Here is a 17,098-nt window from a genome sequence, read left to right as displayed (position 1 = left end):
CACAAGGTACAGCTGAGACTGATGGGAATTTCATTAGTTTTGCAGGTATTTGATCATAAACCAAAGTTTTGGACAAATTAAATGTTGACCAAATGGTGGCGCTATATGAAAAGTCAGGAGATCGAAGTTATTAAAATTCATCCTGAGAGTAACATGAATGTGTGAATTAATCTCATGACAAACCATTCAACAGTTGTTGAGATACGTCAATAAAGAAGTAAAAAGTTGACCTCATGGTGATGCTGAAGGAAAAGTCAGAGGATCACCAAAGTGAGTAGGATTCATCCTCTGAGGAACATGAATATCTCAACAAAATGAATAGCTTTAAGATATTTCAGTCTGGTGGACTGATCAACAGACTGACTGATCGACAGACGTCATCACTAGAGCCGCTAGCAAGACTAAAAATGACAGTTTGTGGTTTTATGGAGGTTATAATTGTGTGTCAAGAAACCACAAACTGTGTTTTTTACATTTTTGTTTGTGTACGCTTAAACAAACCAGATATCATGTGTCAATAAGTGACTTCAGTGCAATTTCAGACCAATGTAATTTATTCTGGGTGAATGGGACTCTTGTTGGTTTTCCTCCTCGTTGCGATTCATTTGTGCAGATCTGAACACAGCAATCGTACTCGGACCAAAACAACTGCACAGAGACCCTTTAGAGGAAGTGGTCTCTGTGATCCGACCTCCATCTGACTGACTACAAGGCTGCAAGTTTGACTAACAACCAAGTACATTGTCTTCTTGATAGTTGGGTGGGAAGGACTTTGTTCAGGACCTACTTCCTGTGATTAAGTTCTCACTCCTGCCCCAGACACATCTGACCAATGAGAGGAGAACATTCTCATCTGGCTTAGCGATGCGATTTGGTCTTTCTGTGTGAAAATAAACTGAACCAAACCACCATCAGTGTAGAACAAACACACTAAATTGTTAAAAACAGCCTAAAAGATTTTTCCATTCATGACATGTTGTGTATCTGATGAAAACCTCCAGGTGTATTGACTCTTCCTGTCTCTTATTTGAACCCTGAGCTCAAAGACTTTAGCTTCTTTCTTCTCCTGTTTCCACCTAATCCCTCCTAAACCGTCATCACAGCCTCAGTGTGACCTCCAGGAATGTTGCAGCGAAAACTGTGAGACACTTGAAGGACTTTAAATCCTCCAGGCAGGTCGTAAAGGGTGCTGGACTGAGCTGTGATGTGGCTTCACACCTTGAAGTCTAGCAGGGTGATTTCACCGGCTGTATTTTCACTCTTTCTCAAAGAAATATTCAGGGATTACATCAACATGTGTAACTTGTGGTGTAGATAGAAGAGCTGTAGGTTCAGAAATATCATTTTGGAACTTTTTTGAATGAAAATCTATAATTTTAGCAACAAATGCTCTCCCTGTAGGCATGAAAGGTGGCTGTTTAAACTTGGTAGGTTTGTCCTTTACAGAGAACAGCGACTCAGTTCCGCTTGGATTCATCCTGTTTTCCAATATTGATAGATTTTCATACAAACTGTAACTAAACTAAAAGTGCTGGTGGTTGAAAATTTCACCTGAACTTTAGCATTACTTTAGATAACTGAACTTAGAAAAAACATTTCTAAATTCAATTACCTCATAATAAAGTAATTAAAGCAACATTTCCTCCTTCTACCTCATTGAAACATCCAGAATATGCAACTATATTTAATTTCTAAAGTTTTCTTGCTTTGATTAATAAAGATAATTATGATAATAATGTCTGAATCACCAGATGTCTCCTGCTTCACTATAAAGTTCATTCTCAGTGTTTGTGCGCTGGAGGCTTCAAGTTTCCACATCACACTTGTGTAAGATGAATACTGGACCACGATTGGCTCCAGAATATTGTGATGTCACAAATCCTGCTTGTAGGTACACGTGTTAAATTGAGATTTAATGTGAACTTAATTTTAAAGAAACCAGAGCTTTAATTATAAAAATAAACCTTGTCAAAAAAAAACAAATGAAAATAAATTTGCAACAAATTAATGAACAGGATCTTAAACTGGTGGTCTGGGGCCACGGGAGGGTCCAGGAGCAGCAGGAGCAGCAGTGTGCTCGTTATGGATCGTGCGCTTTCGCTTTACGCACGAGCAGATCAGTTTCCTCTGTAGAGAAGCTTCCTTCTGGCAAATGTGCCATTATAATAGCAATGCGCCAAGGTAGAACGTAGAACGTGGAAGATCATGGGCCTGGAGGGATAGCTCAGGGCTTCTGCCCTTTTCTATCCATAGTAGGTGGATCTTGTATCCTTTTGGTCTTGGTCGGCGGAGGAGAGGCAGAAGGATGTGGGGGGACTCATGAGGTTTCAGGACACATGTGGGCCAAGGCACAAACAAAGCAAAACAAAACAAAACAAAGAAAAAAAAACAAACAAAAAAAACCTTGTGTTTGGTGTGTTTTACTTACATTTATATATGTGTGTGCATGTGGGTGATGTTAAGCAGCAGAGGTGGGATAATATTCTGTGTATCCAGGTTTGGTCAGTCAGTCATGGGGGGTTGGTGGCTGGAGGGTCTTTGGTTAGCTGTAGAATGAGTGAGAGGGGGGTGTTAACTGTTAATTTTGCTTCCTTTATGGTTCTTTGGAGTGAAGGATTGTTTGTCGCTGTCCTCAGGTATTTCAGTGCTGTTGTTTGGTGTCTCTGTCTTAAGCTTTGAATTCCTGTTATGGTGTGTATATAGTGATTGCTGATGTAGGATGGGAGTCTGTGTGCTAATTTGAGTGCTTTATTTTGGATTGTTTGTAGGCCAAGGTGCAAGCACACCTGGCTCTTAAAGGGGATGGGAGATGACTACGCCCAAAACACACCCATGATTAATTAGGAGATGAAGAACAACCCCTTTGAACCATGTGCCTGGCGCAGTGACCATTTTTCCGCCATTAAAATAGCAAAAGTGGATTTGGACGCATCCTAAATGTACTTGCGCCATGTGCTTTAGACTGTGCGTTTTAGATGGTTAAAATAGGGCCCTTTGTGTCTTAATATACCTGTAAATGCTATTTTTATGATGTAAATAGTATTTAATACCTTTTATTTTTGTTTTTCATTGATTAATTTTGTTTATAATAGATATTCTGATATTCTAGTTTTGCATCTTTTACTGCGATACAATTTACCTGATGGATGAATGAAGTTTATGATCTTATTCTGACCTGTAAGCTCTCACCTGTTTACTGCATTCGAGTATTAAATATAGACACATTTTCTCTATATATTTTGACTTTGTTCTCGAAATATTACAGCACATTTACAGAAATATTTGTGACTTTTACTTGAGCAAATACAGTTTTTCTTGTGACTTTTTGCCCAAAAGTTTATTTCTGTTATCTTAGATTCTTTCCCTACTTTTCCCCCCTTTGACCTTAAACCTCAGACGTAATGTCTTCTTATTGCACCAATTTACTGAAGTGTTATCAAGCTTCAGGTTTCTCCCCATTAAAGGGGAGTTTTTCCTTGCTGCTGTCGCCGACCTGCTCTAAAAGTGCCCTGAGATAACTTCTGTTGTGATTTGGAGCTATATAAATAAAACTGACTTGACTTGAAACATTCAAATCCAAAATCAAATGTTTTTTAAGGCTTCTCAATGTCTCTGTTCTTCAGCCTGACTCACAGTATCTTTAAGATCTCCACAAGCCTTTAAAATAGAGACCTAAAAGTTTGAAGCAGCTGCAGCTGCTGTGCGTGACATGAGTTTATATCCAAGGACTGAACCGTGTTCCCAGCAGGAGAGACAAGTTTCTGTTCAAATTGTTTACTTATCTCCAAACTATTCAGCTTGTGTCATTTTCTGTTCCCTCCAGACTTTCTCGACTCCTCCGGGGTGAGCCATCATCTGTCGTTCCATCTCCATTCACAGACTCTCTTTCTGTTCTGGCTGTCACTCACTGCTCTTCTGATGAGTTATCTCTCATTTATCCGGAGGTTTCTCTCCTCCCGCTCTTGTCCAAATTCATGCACTTCGACCCCGCTGTAACATTTGATGGAGTCAGTTTCTTTTATCTGAAAAAAGCTCCGCAGCCACAGCAGTGATGGTGACTCTTTTTTCTTGTCTGGGAGTTTTTGGTCGACTGTTACTGTTGCCAGAGACAAGAAACGAAACGCAAGTTCAGCTTTAACTTAGTTTTTTTTTTAATGTTGGTTCTTATTGACATTTTGCCCCTCAATTAGAGTTTTTTATGGTTTATTTGTTCCCAATGTAATGCTGTTGTGTTTTTTTAATTCTGCACTTTCATTAATTTGTTTAATTATCTTCATAATGGTGTCTGTGTTTTTATTTGATTGTATTTCACAGTCTTTGTGAAGCGTTCTAGTTGAATATTTGTTGTTTTGAAATGTGATCTAGAAGTAAATGAACTTGACCAGAGTTCTTGTTGAATCCTGCTTCTGATTTTTCAGATTGTTTGACAGAAAATAAGCCAAAATATGTTGAAAGCAGATCCAGACAGACATAAATGACAATGTGTTTTTTGGGTGTTAAAGGGTATAATGAATATAATCTATTTTATTTAGCATGAGTTGAATGTTTTCCACTTGTTTCTATTTTAAAGAACACATATTCTGCACATTTCCAGCTCTATATTTATATTCTGGGGCTCTACTGGAATATCTTTGCATGATTTCCAGTTAAAAACTCCTTATTTATCTTCTACTGGTCCTTCATGCAGCCCCTCAGTTCAGCCTCTGTCTGAAACAGGCTGTTTTAGCTCCTGTCTCTTTAAGGCCCCGCCTCCTGATGAGCCCACTCTGTTCTGATTGGTCAGCTTCAGGAAGCTTCCTCCGGCTCCAGAGGCTACGTAAACAAACTATAGTAGCAGGATTTCACTTCTTTTTCTCCTTCTTTACTCCAAATGTCAATTTCTCAAATCCATCCGTACATTTCTTTCATATTCTTCTCCTAAACCTCTCTGACGTTTTTCTGTGAGGTTTGTTCATATAAGTGATCCAACACTTAAAAGTCTAAAGTCATGTGAATGCTGGTGAATATAGCGGCCTATCTTGAGATGAAGGACGTGGTGCTACAATGTACATTTTGAACTCAATATTATTTGCATATGGTGGTGATGAAAGTGTAGAAATGCTTGGCATTCATTTTGATTTGGCATGTTGTGGCGACTGGAACAGGAGCCGAATGCAGGGGGGGTTGCAGTGGTCATGTCCCACCGCCAGAGCCCCCACATTTTAAAAATCGTTGCTCCACCCCTGACCTCCTCTAAGGATACGATGCTGCTACAAGTAAATCACAAGAGCCACTTAACTCACTCTTACGGGTTTCAACATCTCAGGATGTGGTCCAGAGATATTTGAAGTCGACTTCTCATCAAATGTCACTTAAAACTGAAGAGGTTTCATCCTCCTGTTCTCTGCTCTTCAACATGCAGATTATACTTCCTCTTCCTCTTTTGATTCTAATTAATGTAGACAAAGTGGTCAGAGTGAGATTCAGATAATTCAACCAGTTTACTGAGTGAGCAGTAGCAATGGATGAAAAAATAAATATATGTAGAAAAACAACAAACAGAAGCCAATTAAAATATCACTTCCTGCAACCTCTCGGTCGCACCAATCAGGCATAATCCTTTCTGACTCCGTCTCAGAGTCTCAATCAGCTTCTCTTCATTTATGAACTCATCAGGGAGATTTTTTTCCCTTGACAACAGCTCTCATTAGAGGTGTAACAAGTCGATTTCAGTTCTGTCAGCAGAGGTTTCACATACTGTTCAAAATGTCACAGTGAACATTTTGACTTCAAGCACAAACAATTAGTATCATTAACAACGAGGTGCAACTAAGAACAATAATTGTTTAACTACTATTAGTGAGTTGTAGCTAATAACATTAGAAATAAGGTGTTTCTAATAGCATTAATATTGTAATAAAGTGTAACTAGTAACATTAATAATGAGGTATGACGAGTAATATTCATGAAGAGATGTAACTAATCATGTCAATAACATCATTAACAGGATGTTGGTAGTAACAGGTAACAACTGAGGAAAATAACATTAATATGAAGGTGTAGCTGGAAACATTAATTATTATATATTATAAGATGTAACTAGTAAAATATCCTTAATGCTATGTTATATTGTTTTCCTCTGTAATGTTTTGTTGGGAGTAAATTGTTTGTGTAACTATGAACCAAGACTAAAATAATTTTTGAATTTAAATAATCAGATGTCTCTAACATTAATAACGAGGTGTGACTAATAACAGCAATAACGAGGTAAAACACTGATAGTCTGCAGTAGGGATGTGCAGAGAGTCCAGTATTTGTATTTGTATCTGTATTTGTTGAGGCAGCAAAAGTATTTGTATTTGTACTTGAATAAAAGTGGAAAGAGGTTTAAAAATGTTTTTGTTTTTATGACACTTTTAATTTTTTAAAATTAAAGTTTTAGAATGTTCATGAATAAACTACCTTACGAAGGAGGTCCCCACACCGGGTCTTGAACTGGAGTCTCCAGATCATAGACGACTGCGCTGACTACTGAGCTAAGACTTTATTCATCACCTCATTACAGACAGACCTCTACCTATTGATACACCCATAACACACAGACAGCACAGCCTGTAACATGTAGGGAGGAATCTCAAAGTTGATTATTGCTTTGCACTTTTCATTTATTGCCTATTTTTTACAACCTAACTTTGTGGAGAGGAGAAGAGGAACAACAGGTTATAGAGAGTCTTTAAGAACACTTTGCTTGTGTCAGTAGCTCAGCTTTATCTCTGGGGAACACCCCCAACAAATCATTTTTAAAATATTTGTATGAAACAAATATTCGTATAAAACCCACTATTTGTGCTTTGCCAAATAATGTATTTGTATTCAGGCACACCCCTAATCTACAATAGTAACTAGTTATAATTCATGTTGGCTGTATTCCATTTAGCTGTTAGTTGAAAGTCTGTTTATACTGACTGACGGGATAAACTGAACCCACACATAATTCCTTCATGTCATGTGGTACACTTGAGCTTTCCTGTTACAAAATGTATATTTAAAATCCACTGAGAAGAACAGATTCCTACAAACAGTATAACAACACCAATATAAATTGTATTAAGCAGATAAATAGATTCATTTACACAAGTAAACGGACACTTATTTCCAGGGCCTCAAATGTCATCAGCTCATTGTGTCTATATAATATTTTCATCCTTCATTCATATTTAGTTCTGCAGTGCAGAGACTCAAAAATATTTTATAAATTCAGCCAGTCGGAGAAAGTCAGGAAGTAGCATTTCAATAAACAGACATATTCTCTCTTGGTAGTCGATACAGTGGTTTTCAAACCTCAACCCAAGTTCTCGTACTCATAAATCCATATAGAGGCTTTAATATTACCACCAAGGAGCTGGAGGGTCATGTGACCACAGCTGAACTGTCAACTCTCATGAGGTAGAAACCTATTGATTTTAGACCCCATGACCGCATCAAGCTGATCAGTGTTGACTGTGAAGGTGACATAACGGACAGATATGTAGACGTTCTCTAACCTCTCTCAAGTAGCAGGAGATTCCTCGTAGAGCTTCACCCATGGCTGTAGGAGACGGCAGCTGGATGAGAGAGACAGAAGAAAACAGACGGAGACAGTGAGGAAGATTCTCTCCTGTTTTTTTTTTGTGCGCTGAGCTTTTTGTTCAAAGCACCAAACTGCTGCAGAAACTGTTATTTCCACTCTGAGGCGTGAAGGTGTGTTTGAAACCCGACTGAGCTGCATAAACAGAATTCAGGGTTTCACTGATGTTGTTGTTTTCAGATGTAAAATTCTTTTGTTTTAAATCTTAAACGCACAATATGTAATTTCAGCCACTAGGGGTCTCATTCAAAACAATAACAAAAGACAGAGTGTGATGATGGTGTGAAGTAGCAAGGGATCATGGGAGTTGTTGTCTTCATTGTTAAATAACCAGCTTCACCGGGATAAGATTACTCCAGTGTTCATCATTCAGGATGTTTTTACCGGGAATTCAGCGAATTACCCGCAAAGGTCTCCTCCTCTCCAGAACAAACAGACCCGGAGATTACAGGTAAAAACACTGAATAAACCTGACGATGTTAAGTGACCACCGGACTTCCTGGAGGGGCTGTTAGCCGAGCTGCTGCTAACGTTTGTCCAGTTTATTTCTCTGATAATTTAAGATCCAGACGTCCAATGACTAAAATCCTTCCGGCTAAAAGATAAAGTTAAAAACCACCTAAATTTATCATGAAAATGTGGCTTAAAACTGAATAAAAGTCCATTTATAACAGTTTGTGTGGAACAACCACAACATCGATGTATTATCTTGTATGTGTGTAAGTTACTCTTTGGTAGACGCCATTGTAGCGGACAAACACAGCGCCGCCGTATGCATCTGGTGCGTGTTTACTCTTTGGTAGAGGAGGTATGACGTCATCGACAGGCGACCAAATGAAACGGTCCGTTACTTTGATTAAATTACAGATTTCTCTGGGTTTGAAACTTGTTGGAAACATTTGGGATAATGTAAGTACACAACTCAACAACATATATAACATAGGTCTAGTTGTTTTTAGACATTTTAATGTGGAATAATTACATATTATACCTTTAAGTTGTTTTAGCAACTAATAATAACCATAATTAATATCAATTATATGGTGTAACTAGTAACATTAATAACAAGGATTACTAATAACATTACCAATGATGTGTAACTATGAGTTTTGTAACATTATTAATGAGATTAACTAACAACATTAATAATGAGTGTATAATGGTGTTCCTAATATTCTGTCCATTTGATTAACATACATGAGGAGGGCAAAATATTAGGAACACTTTTCAATATAATGCACCTCAGTACACCAGCACCACACAATACCACCTCAATAATAAACATAAAGTAGAATTATCACCTTTCTGACAATGTCAACAAAAAAACTAAAAAAACAAATGTAGAATTTGTGTCTGTTGTATTAGATTGTATTAGATTGCACAGGTGTTCCTAATGAAGTGGCTGGTGAGTGTAGTACTTTTCACAGTGTGGCGCTTTTGTCAGTTACATAATCATTACCTTTTTTTTTTTTTTTTTTTTTTTACCATTTTTAGGTAAATATTTGTTCAGTTTAACTAAACAGGTAATGCTATATCCATAGATAAACAGTAGTGTGTGTGTGTGTGAGTGTGTGTGTGAGTGTGTTACCGGCAGCCGATGCTCCAGGCAGGTGTGGAAATGTTTCGTCTGGTCGGGTTTCACACGCTTCAGAGGCACTTTGGACTCGCCGATTAACTCATTATGAGTCAACTTGTCCTCGTCACACACACTCAGCCTGAGGAGAGGAAACAGTGAACAGGTAACAGGTGAGAGTTCAGGGAGGAAGAGCTGCAGGATAGGGATTCAATATATATCTCTTTTGTAACTGAGAATTGATGAGTAAAGAATATTTCACTGAGACGTGTGTGTGTGGTTTTTCAGACATGATAAAGTAAAATTAATTGGACACGTGATTCCTGAAAAGATTATTGTGGCTCATCGGACGTGTGCTTTTTTTTTTTTCTTTCTGAATCTGTTTTGAACAGTAAAAAACAAAAATCAGAGTGATATTTTGTTCTAAAAATTCAATTTATTCCCAGTCAGTTCCCACTGAGAAGCCACATTTGCATTTCTTTGAATGTGGATATCTGACTTCAACACAAACAGCAGCAGGAGATAATGAGGACAACGCTCTGATTGCTCTTCTTCTGGACTTCTGCGGTCTCCACCTCAGGTTTTTTCCTCATGGCTTGAAAACATCAGCAGTAACAGGAGATGAAGGAAATCCTCCTCTTCCTCCTGCTGCAGCTCTCACCGCAGCATAGAAAAAAGGTCAAAGTGATCAAACTGTAGAAGCTGCCAGTTATAAAACTAAATGTCTGTTCATCTTGTAATCATATGTACGGAGGGGTTTTTCTTTAGTTTTTTTAGTGAGGTCTGGTGAGAGAAGCAGAGGAAGATGCTTGTGTTTAACTGGGCAGTTGGAGTTTAAGAAAACAAGCTGTTAGGAAACTGTTCTTATTCTTGTATTTCTATCTTTGAGACGACCGTTTTGGGTCTTAGACAGCTTGAGGACATTTTTTGTGGGGGAAGTGGGAAGATTTTTGGAAGGTGAGAACATTCTGAAAAGTGTTTTTAGAAGGTGGCGGAGAGAGTGAACGTTTGTGGTAAGTGAGGAAATCTTTGTAAAGTGAGATCATTTTTTTGGACAACAAGTTATATTTGGAAAGTGAGGTCAGTTTTGGAAAGTGGTGACATTTTCAGAAGGGTAGAAATTTTGCAAAGTGAGGATACTTTTGAAAGTGAATGTTACAACCGTGGTCATATTCTGATGTTACAAATAAACTCTGTTCAGTGCCTCAGTATATAGTAGGGATGTGCAGAGGGCCCAGTATTTGTATTTGTATTTGAATAAAAGTGGAAAGAGGTTTAAAAATCCTGTTTTTGTTTTTATTACGCTTTTAAATGCACAATATGTAATTTCAGCCGCTATGGGTCTCTAAATCAAAACAATAACAGGTCTTTCTCGGGAGCCGAATTATCCGCAGAGGTCTCCTCCTCTCCAGAAACAAACGTACACGCAGATTAAAATTGTTAAAATACTAATTAAAGCTGTTTCACGTAAAAAAATTTTTTTAAAAAAAATCAATATTTCTCCGACGATGTTCGGTGACCACCGGACTTCCTGGAGGGGCTGTTAGCCGAGCTGCTGCTAACGTTTGTCCAGTTTATTTCTCTGATAACTTAAGATCCAGACGTCCAATGACTAAAATCCTTCTTCCGGCTAAAAGATATAGTATAACAGTTTGTGTGGAACAACCACAACGCCGATGTATTATCTTGTATGTGTGTAAGTTACTCTTTGGTAGACGCCATTGTAGCGGACAAACACAGCGCCGCCGTATGCATCTGGTGCATGTTTACTCTTTGGTAGAGGAGGTATGACGCCATCGACAGGCGACCAAATGAAACGGTCCGTTACTTTGATTAAATTACAGATTTCTCTGAGTTTGAACATTGTTGGAAACATTTGGGATAATGTAAGTACACAACTCAACAACATATATAACATAGGTCTAGTTGTTTTTACACATTTTAATGTGGAATAATTATATATTATACGTTTAATTTTAGAAAATTAAAGTGTTACAATAAGTGTTCATGAAGCGTGTGTCAGTAGTTCAGCTTTATCTCTGGGGAACACCCCCAACTCTGGGAGTGATGTCTAAATTAGGAAATGTGCGTCATGTAGCAGGAGGATGTGAATAGATTATGTCAGTGAGGACTGTCACATGTGTAAAAGGGTTACGGTTATGTGTGTCTGGTCCATTCCAGCTTCTATCCGGTGAGTTTGAGGCAGACTTTGCTTCACTCGTCCCCTGATGTCGACTTGAGTTTGTCGGCTTGATCAGCAAGAAAAAAATTAAACAACAGAGACGGGTGAACACACATCCTTCACACCACACCGCCAAATTCAAACACAAAAATCCTTTTTTTTTTTCTCTTTTTCAATAAACCAAATCAGACCGAAGGGGAAGCAGCTCCGTTCTGTTTGTAGAGCCAATAACAGTGATGTGCTTCAGCAGAAACAGACGTATTAAACCAGTGACAAAACAGTCAGGAGCTCCGGATTAAAGCAAATACAAACAGCATATTAAATGTGGAGGTAAAGCTAAAGGTTGAGAGATGAGAGTGAAATACACAGAAATAACAGAGGCGACAGAGTCACCAAAAATATCTTGAATATATTTTGACTAAATGAATTTTACAGAAAAGATATTTATAAAGTATAAAGTACAGTGAAGAGGGAGTGTGTGTGTGTGTGTGTGTGTGTATAGGCATCCACTGAGTCAGTGACCTCCATCCAGAGTGTATTTTTATTATTTATGAACTGAATCAGAAAGAGATTTGCAGCTGTTCAAAGAGCAGCAGCCTGCAGAGCTGCAATCCAGAACGTTCTATCCTGACGTTATGTATTCATCCAGACTGCCCCCGCAACCCTAAATCCAGCTGTAACGTAACCCTGAAACCACGTTTGAACCCTCAAACAGCCATTTGAAGAAAACAACAACAACCAAGAGAAAATGTCCATAAATATCCTCACATTGAATGTTTTTCTCACCCTTGTTTTAAAGCTGAAGAAGAGTGAAAGAGTCAAATCTCAGAGGACTCTGGAACCTGGATGTTGGCACGAAAGTGTGAAGAAGTGATGAAGCTCAACACAGGGCAGCGCTGTTGCCTCCAAAATACATCTATATACTACTAATTAGTTAGCTTCCACTAATCTGTTCATGGAGGAAACATAACTGATCATAGGAAGGTGCTAAATGTTTAGTCATGTTGCTCAAACCTTCAGCAAATGTTCAACATGATATCGTTCCCGACAAACTCAAGACCCACAAATTGGCAGTTTACATTTCTGCAAACCACAGAAACGTTGAATATCTACGTTTCAACACGTGTTCGTAGCATATTAACATTTCTACAGAACGTATCATCTCGTAGTTTACATACGATCTATATGAGTTGATCTTTCCCATTAGGAGGAGGCCAGGCTGGTGGATGGTTAGTAAGTTTCTGGATTTTAAGTTGGAAATCAGCAGAGAAGACGGTTCAAAACCACCTCGAACCAATGTCCGCTTCTCGTTTCAACTGACAAAAGCGGATGTTTTTAGCGAGACGTCAGGACATTTGCAGCCGTTTTTCTGGTGAGAAAACCGGGTGTTTTTAGTGAGACATCGGCTGTTTTTATTGTATTTTTTGACATAATTAAAGATGTTTTTTCCTCTCATCTGTAACTTTTTCTTTTCTGTTTATCTATTTATTTTATAGTGCAGGGCCCTGTTCTGGATTTTTTGGTTCTTCGAGGTTGCCAATCACATGAATGCTGATCATGGTTTCAACTCTCTTAGCTACACTGGGTACATAACGTAATGGTTCTTTCTGGTGGCTACACTGGACATACAGCGTCTCATAACTTCAGTCAAAACATGATGTTTGACTGTGGTTTTGGGATTGTATCTTCAGTTTTTTGACTTTTTTTTTTTTACATTTTTCAGAGGCATGTCTCAGAGAGACAGTCATTTGTTCCATAACATAGATTTCCTGAACTATTCCTGTACATTCGGAGATTGTTGGCGACTCTTCGTTCAGCTATTTCCTGGTTATAACTTTTTTACTCACTGCTAGTTATGTTTGTAATAAATACCTGTCATGCTTTTGTTGGCACATTCCCCAAGTAAATAACACTAAACTCAAAATCTCTGAGCTCATTATTGGAGCTTTAGTTAAAGTTTCTTTATCTTTTGCTCAAGTCTGTAGTTTTATTTCTCAAACCATCTGTCATCCCGTCCCAAACGCATGTTTACTCATCATTTCCTTGCTGTCATCGCCTGGGCTCTTGAGACGTTAGCTGGTCACTTCTAACCAATAGCACAGTGACACACCTTCATTGTCAGCCTATCGTCTCGCAGCTGTCTTTTTAAATATGTTTTCTCCCTCTCTGCCTTTAGTGCTTTCATGCTGCGTTATGCGCGCCCCACCACCTCCCCGTCGTCATCCAGTCTTCACAGATTCATCAGTGCATCACTTCATCCGTCTCAGCAGAGGTCATCAGCCACCACCAGCAGCGTCTGGACTCAATGGGGGGGGATTTATCTTGCGGCTGCTCAGGACTGATGTCCCTCAATTCAAAATCTCCCTGTAGAGTCTAAACACCAAAAGACTTTTGACAAGACTTAATCATCAATATCATCTGTGTTATAAACAATTCTTTTTGCTTCATTCACTTGTCTCTTCTGATTGAAATCAACCAATAAGAAGACATTTTAGAACAAACTAAAAACTATGTAAATGACCAGCAGACATGTTACCACACATCCTCCAACGCCGACCATGTTCAGGTCTGTTTCTCTGTAACTTTTAGTCATGCAACAAATCTACACTGTAAACAACAAAAAGTGTTACCAAAAACATTTAAGGGAGAAAGGGGTTTATTTTTCTTAAATGGTTAACCAAACAATCAAATATTTTTGGGTGAAAGATCCCTTTAAAGAGTAACTCTGAGAGTCCAGAGTCTGGATTCATGAGGGAGTGACTTGAGAAGGATTTGTCACTGATTAATATCCGTCATGTGTTTTCAGAAAAATGACACGCATACTTTCTTTTTTTTTACATTTCCCTTAGAGGTTCGTTCACAATTACACGGTGGCTTTGCTCCACATTTAACTGAGATTAAACATTCGCTCCTGCGCTCGATAATTAAAGCCTTTCCGCTCTGTTATTTCACACTTCTTTTGATTATGGATGCAGCCCTCTAGTAACCCCCTACACTGTGTGCTTTCAATGGTAGAAAACATTGATTCATCATTAAAAGGGCGGAAAATACATCGACATGCACTGAGCTCCTTTTAAAACCTTCAGTCTGTAGAAAACCAAAGCAGGTTTCACTGAAATCAGAGCACACGTCTACACATGACACCTCTGATTACGCTGCACCTCAATCCAACCTGATGGCTGTTTGTTGGGGATGTTTATGACGCAGAACAAAAGAGGAAAACAGTGAAAACATCATTTCACTTCATGAATCTTGCTCCTCCGTTCTCTGTGAGAGCTCGGTGATTTTCTGCGCTGACAGTTAAATTAATAAAAGATGACAACTGAGCTTCGTATCTGAATGTCAAGATGTCCCTGCGCTTGATTAATGGCTGTAAGTGTAATCAGTCTGAAATGAGATCTGATGAAACCAGCCACACACACACAGACACACACACACAGACACACACACACCTGAGCGTCCTCCTGTGCATGTCTTCCTCTGTGATCCCGATGTAAGTGAGCGTTTCATTCCACACTGGATTCAGAGAGTTACGAATTGTCTTCGTTTTCAGCTTATTGGCCTGAAGGACAAAGAGACAGAAAGACAGAAAGATAAATATTGATTTTAGTTTGACATTTCACACTCTGCAGCTCCACACTGCCGTTTCTCTCTCTCCCTCTTTATGTTTTGAAGAAAACAATTCAACCACATCCAAATTCAATTTATGATTAAATTTAATTTAACTTGTAGGTTGAATTTCTGACTTAAAGGGGACCTAATCTGCATATTTCCAGGTTTATATACTGGAATATCTTTGAGTGATTTCCAGTTTCCTTATTTATCTTCTACTGGTCCTTTATGCAGCCCCTCAGTTCAGCCTCTGTCTGAAACAGGCCGTTTTAGCTCCTGTCTCTTTAAGGCCCCGCCTCCTGATGAGCCCAGTCTGTTCTGATTGGTCAGCTTCAGGAAACTGTGTCACAGCCAACCTCTGGTCACTCAGAAGGCGACGTAAACAAATCATAAAACAAGCTATAGTTGTAATATTTCACTACTTTTTCCTCCTTCTTTACTCAAAATGTCAACTTCTCAAATATATCTGCACATATTTGAGCCGCAATATAATCCGTAATATGCAAGTGGACGATGCACACAACACATGGAAAAACCTTAGCAACAACCTTAGCAACCAAGGCTACTGAATGGAAGACCGTTTAAGAGCATGTGTGACGAGCTGACATCAGCTTGTCAGGAAGGTTGAAGCCCTGACTTTTGACTTGCAGGCAGCATTTTTACATACGTTCACCTTTTGCAGCTGTGTTGCATGTTTAACGCATGTTTAACATCTGACATCAGAACACGATACAAATAACAGAAAACCAGAAAACACATAAGAGGTCCCCTTTAATTTGTGCTTAGTTAATAAATGATTGTTATATTTTATCAATGTCTTATTGCTAATTGTTGGTCTGCCTGACTGCACCTCTCTAAATATGGTTATAATCAGTAGTTGTTTAGTTGTGCATTGCTGCATAATGGCATGGCATCATGTCATGATATTTTGTTGCTATTGGGTGCATTTCCATCCACCTGTTATGTTTATTTGTGCATTTGCGCAACATGTTTAATGGAAACAGACTTATTGAATAAATGATGATGTACATGAAGCATGTGGCTTAAAGGGGACATATTCTGCACATTTCTGTGTCTATATTGTTATCATATTGTGATTATAAACCTAGGGTTTAGGTGTTTGTAGTGCTAAATAAATACATTTTGCTGCAACAACAGAAAAATTAATCAGTAACTATTTTGATTAATCAAATAATCCTTTTAGTAATTTAGTAAAAAGTCTGACCGTCACTTACTGAGGGAAGAAGTTACGCCATTGGTTGGCTGGACCAGTGTTGGAGTTTCCCCATTGGCCATTGCTCTTTCACAATGAATTGGTGCGTTTCTATTACCTCCTCAGGGGTCATTTACAGCGGAGCCCCGAGCTCAGATCACTCTCAGCGGGACTGAGAGTGAGCGCAGTCCACATTTACCGACCAAGTGACCAAAGCAGTACCAACCCACAGATACAAAGAGACGTGACGGATCCAGCCTGCACGGCTACTAGCAGCAAGTTAGCCATGCCGAACTGTGTGTAGCCCACAGACTGTATGAAGATAAGGTGTAGCCGCAGTGTTTCCGGTTTTCAGCACCGTGCTGGGCAGGTGACAGGTGCGTTTATGGTGTTTGTGTGCTCTGAAAGACGTCACCATGCGGATATAAAGTCACAGCTGACAGACTGTTAGCCTAGCATGCTAATCCTATGTAAACATATGGATGAGACCATATGTTTACAGACATCCACAGATAGAAACAGATCAAAGAGCAGGAGGAGTTAACAGATAATTAGAATAGTTATAATCAATTCTCTTTCAAATCAAACATACCAAGATATGAGTGGAAAGTATTAGTCTTGCAGCTGCATTTATAACCTTTTTGACTCAAACATAGCTTAACCATGTCATGTGATGCCAATTCAGTTCACTTTAACAACAAATATTACTGCGACCACTACAGAAAATTGCAGATGAACATTTAATATCCAGGAATTCACATTATAGACACAACCACAGACTATCCCTGTAACACACTGGCCACAATTTCACACATTGACCATAAACAGTCCCGCCTTATACAAGGTTTTGACCTAGTCTTGTTCAAAGAAAAAATGCCCAAAAGTTGCTGGCTTTAGTTTCTCAAATGTTGA

The 17,098-nt window shown here is 38.7% G+C and overlaps 1 protein-coding gene across 1 annotated transcript in view; it reads right to left on the bottom strand.

Moving 5' to 3' along the window:
- Window positions 1–17,098, bottom strand: part of doc2a (double C2-like domains, alpha) — a 56,536-nt gene that overhangs the window by 27,188 nt on the left and 12,250 nt on the right. The window contains exons 4-6 of the mRNA XM_044332586.1: window positions 14,814–14,923; window positions 9,195–9,321; window positions 7,524–7,583 (exon numbers count right to left, since the gene is read on the bottom strand). Of these exons, the coding sequence (XP_044188521.1) occupies window positions 7,524–7,583; window positions 9,195–9,321; window positions 14,814–14,923 (297 nt within the window). The remainder of the gene's footprint in view (window positions 1–7,523; window positions 7,584–9,194; window positions 9,322–14,813; window positions 14,924–17,098) is intronic.

Source organism: Thunnus albacares, chromosome 17 (genome assembly GCF_914725855.1).
Source record: "Thunnus albacares chromosome 17, fThuAlb1.1, whole genome shotgun sequence".
Lineage (NCBI taxonomy): Eukaryota > Metazoa > Chordata > Actinopteri > Scombriformes > Scombridae > Thunnus > Thunnus albacares.
Note: the sequence above shows the minus strand (reverse complement) of the source record. Positions and strands in the feature narration are given on the sequence as shown.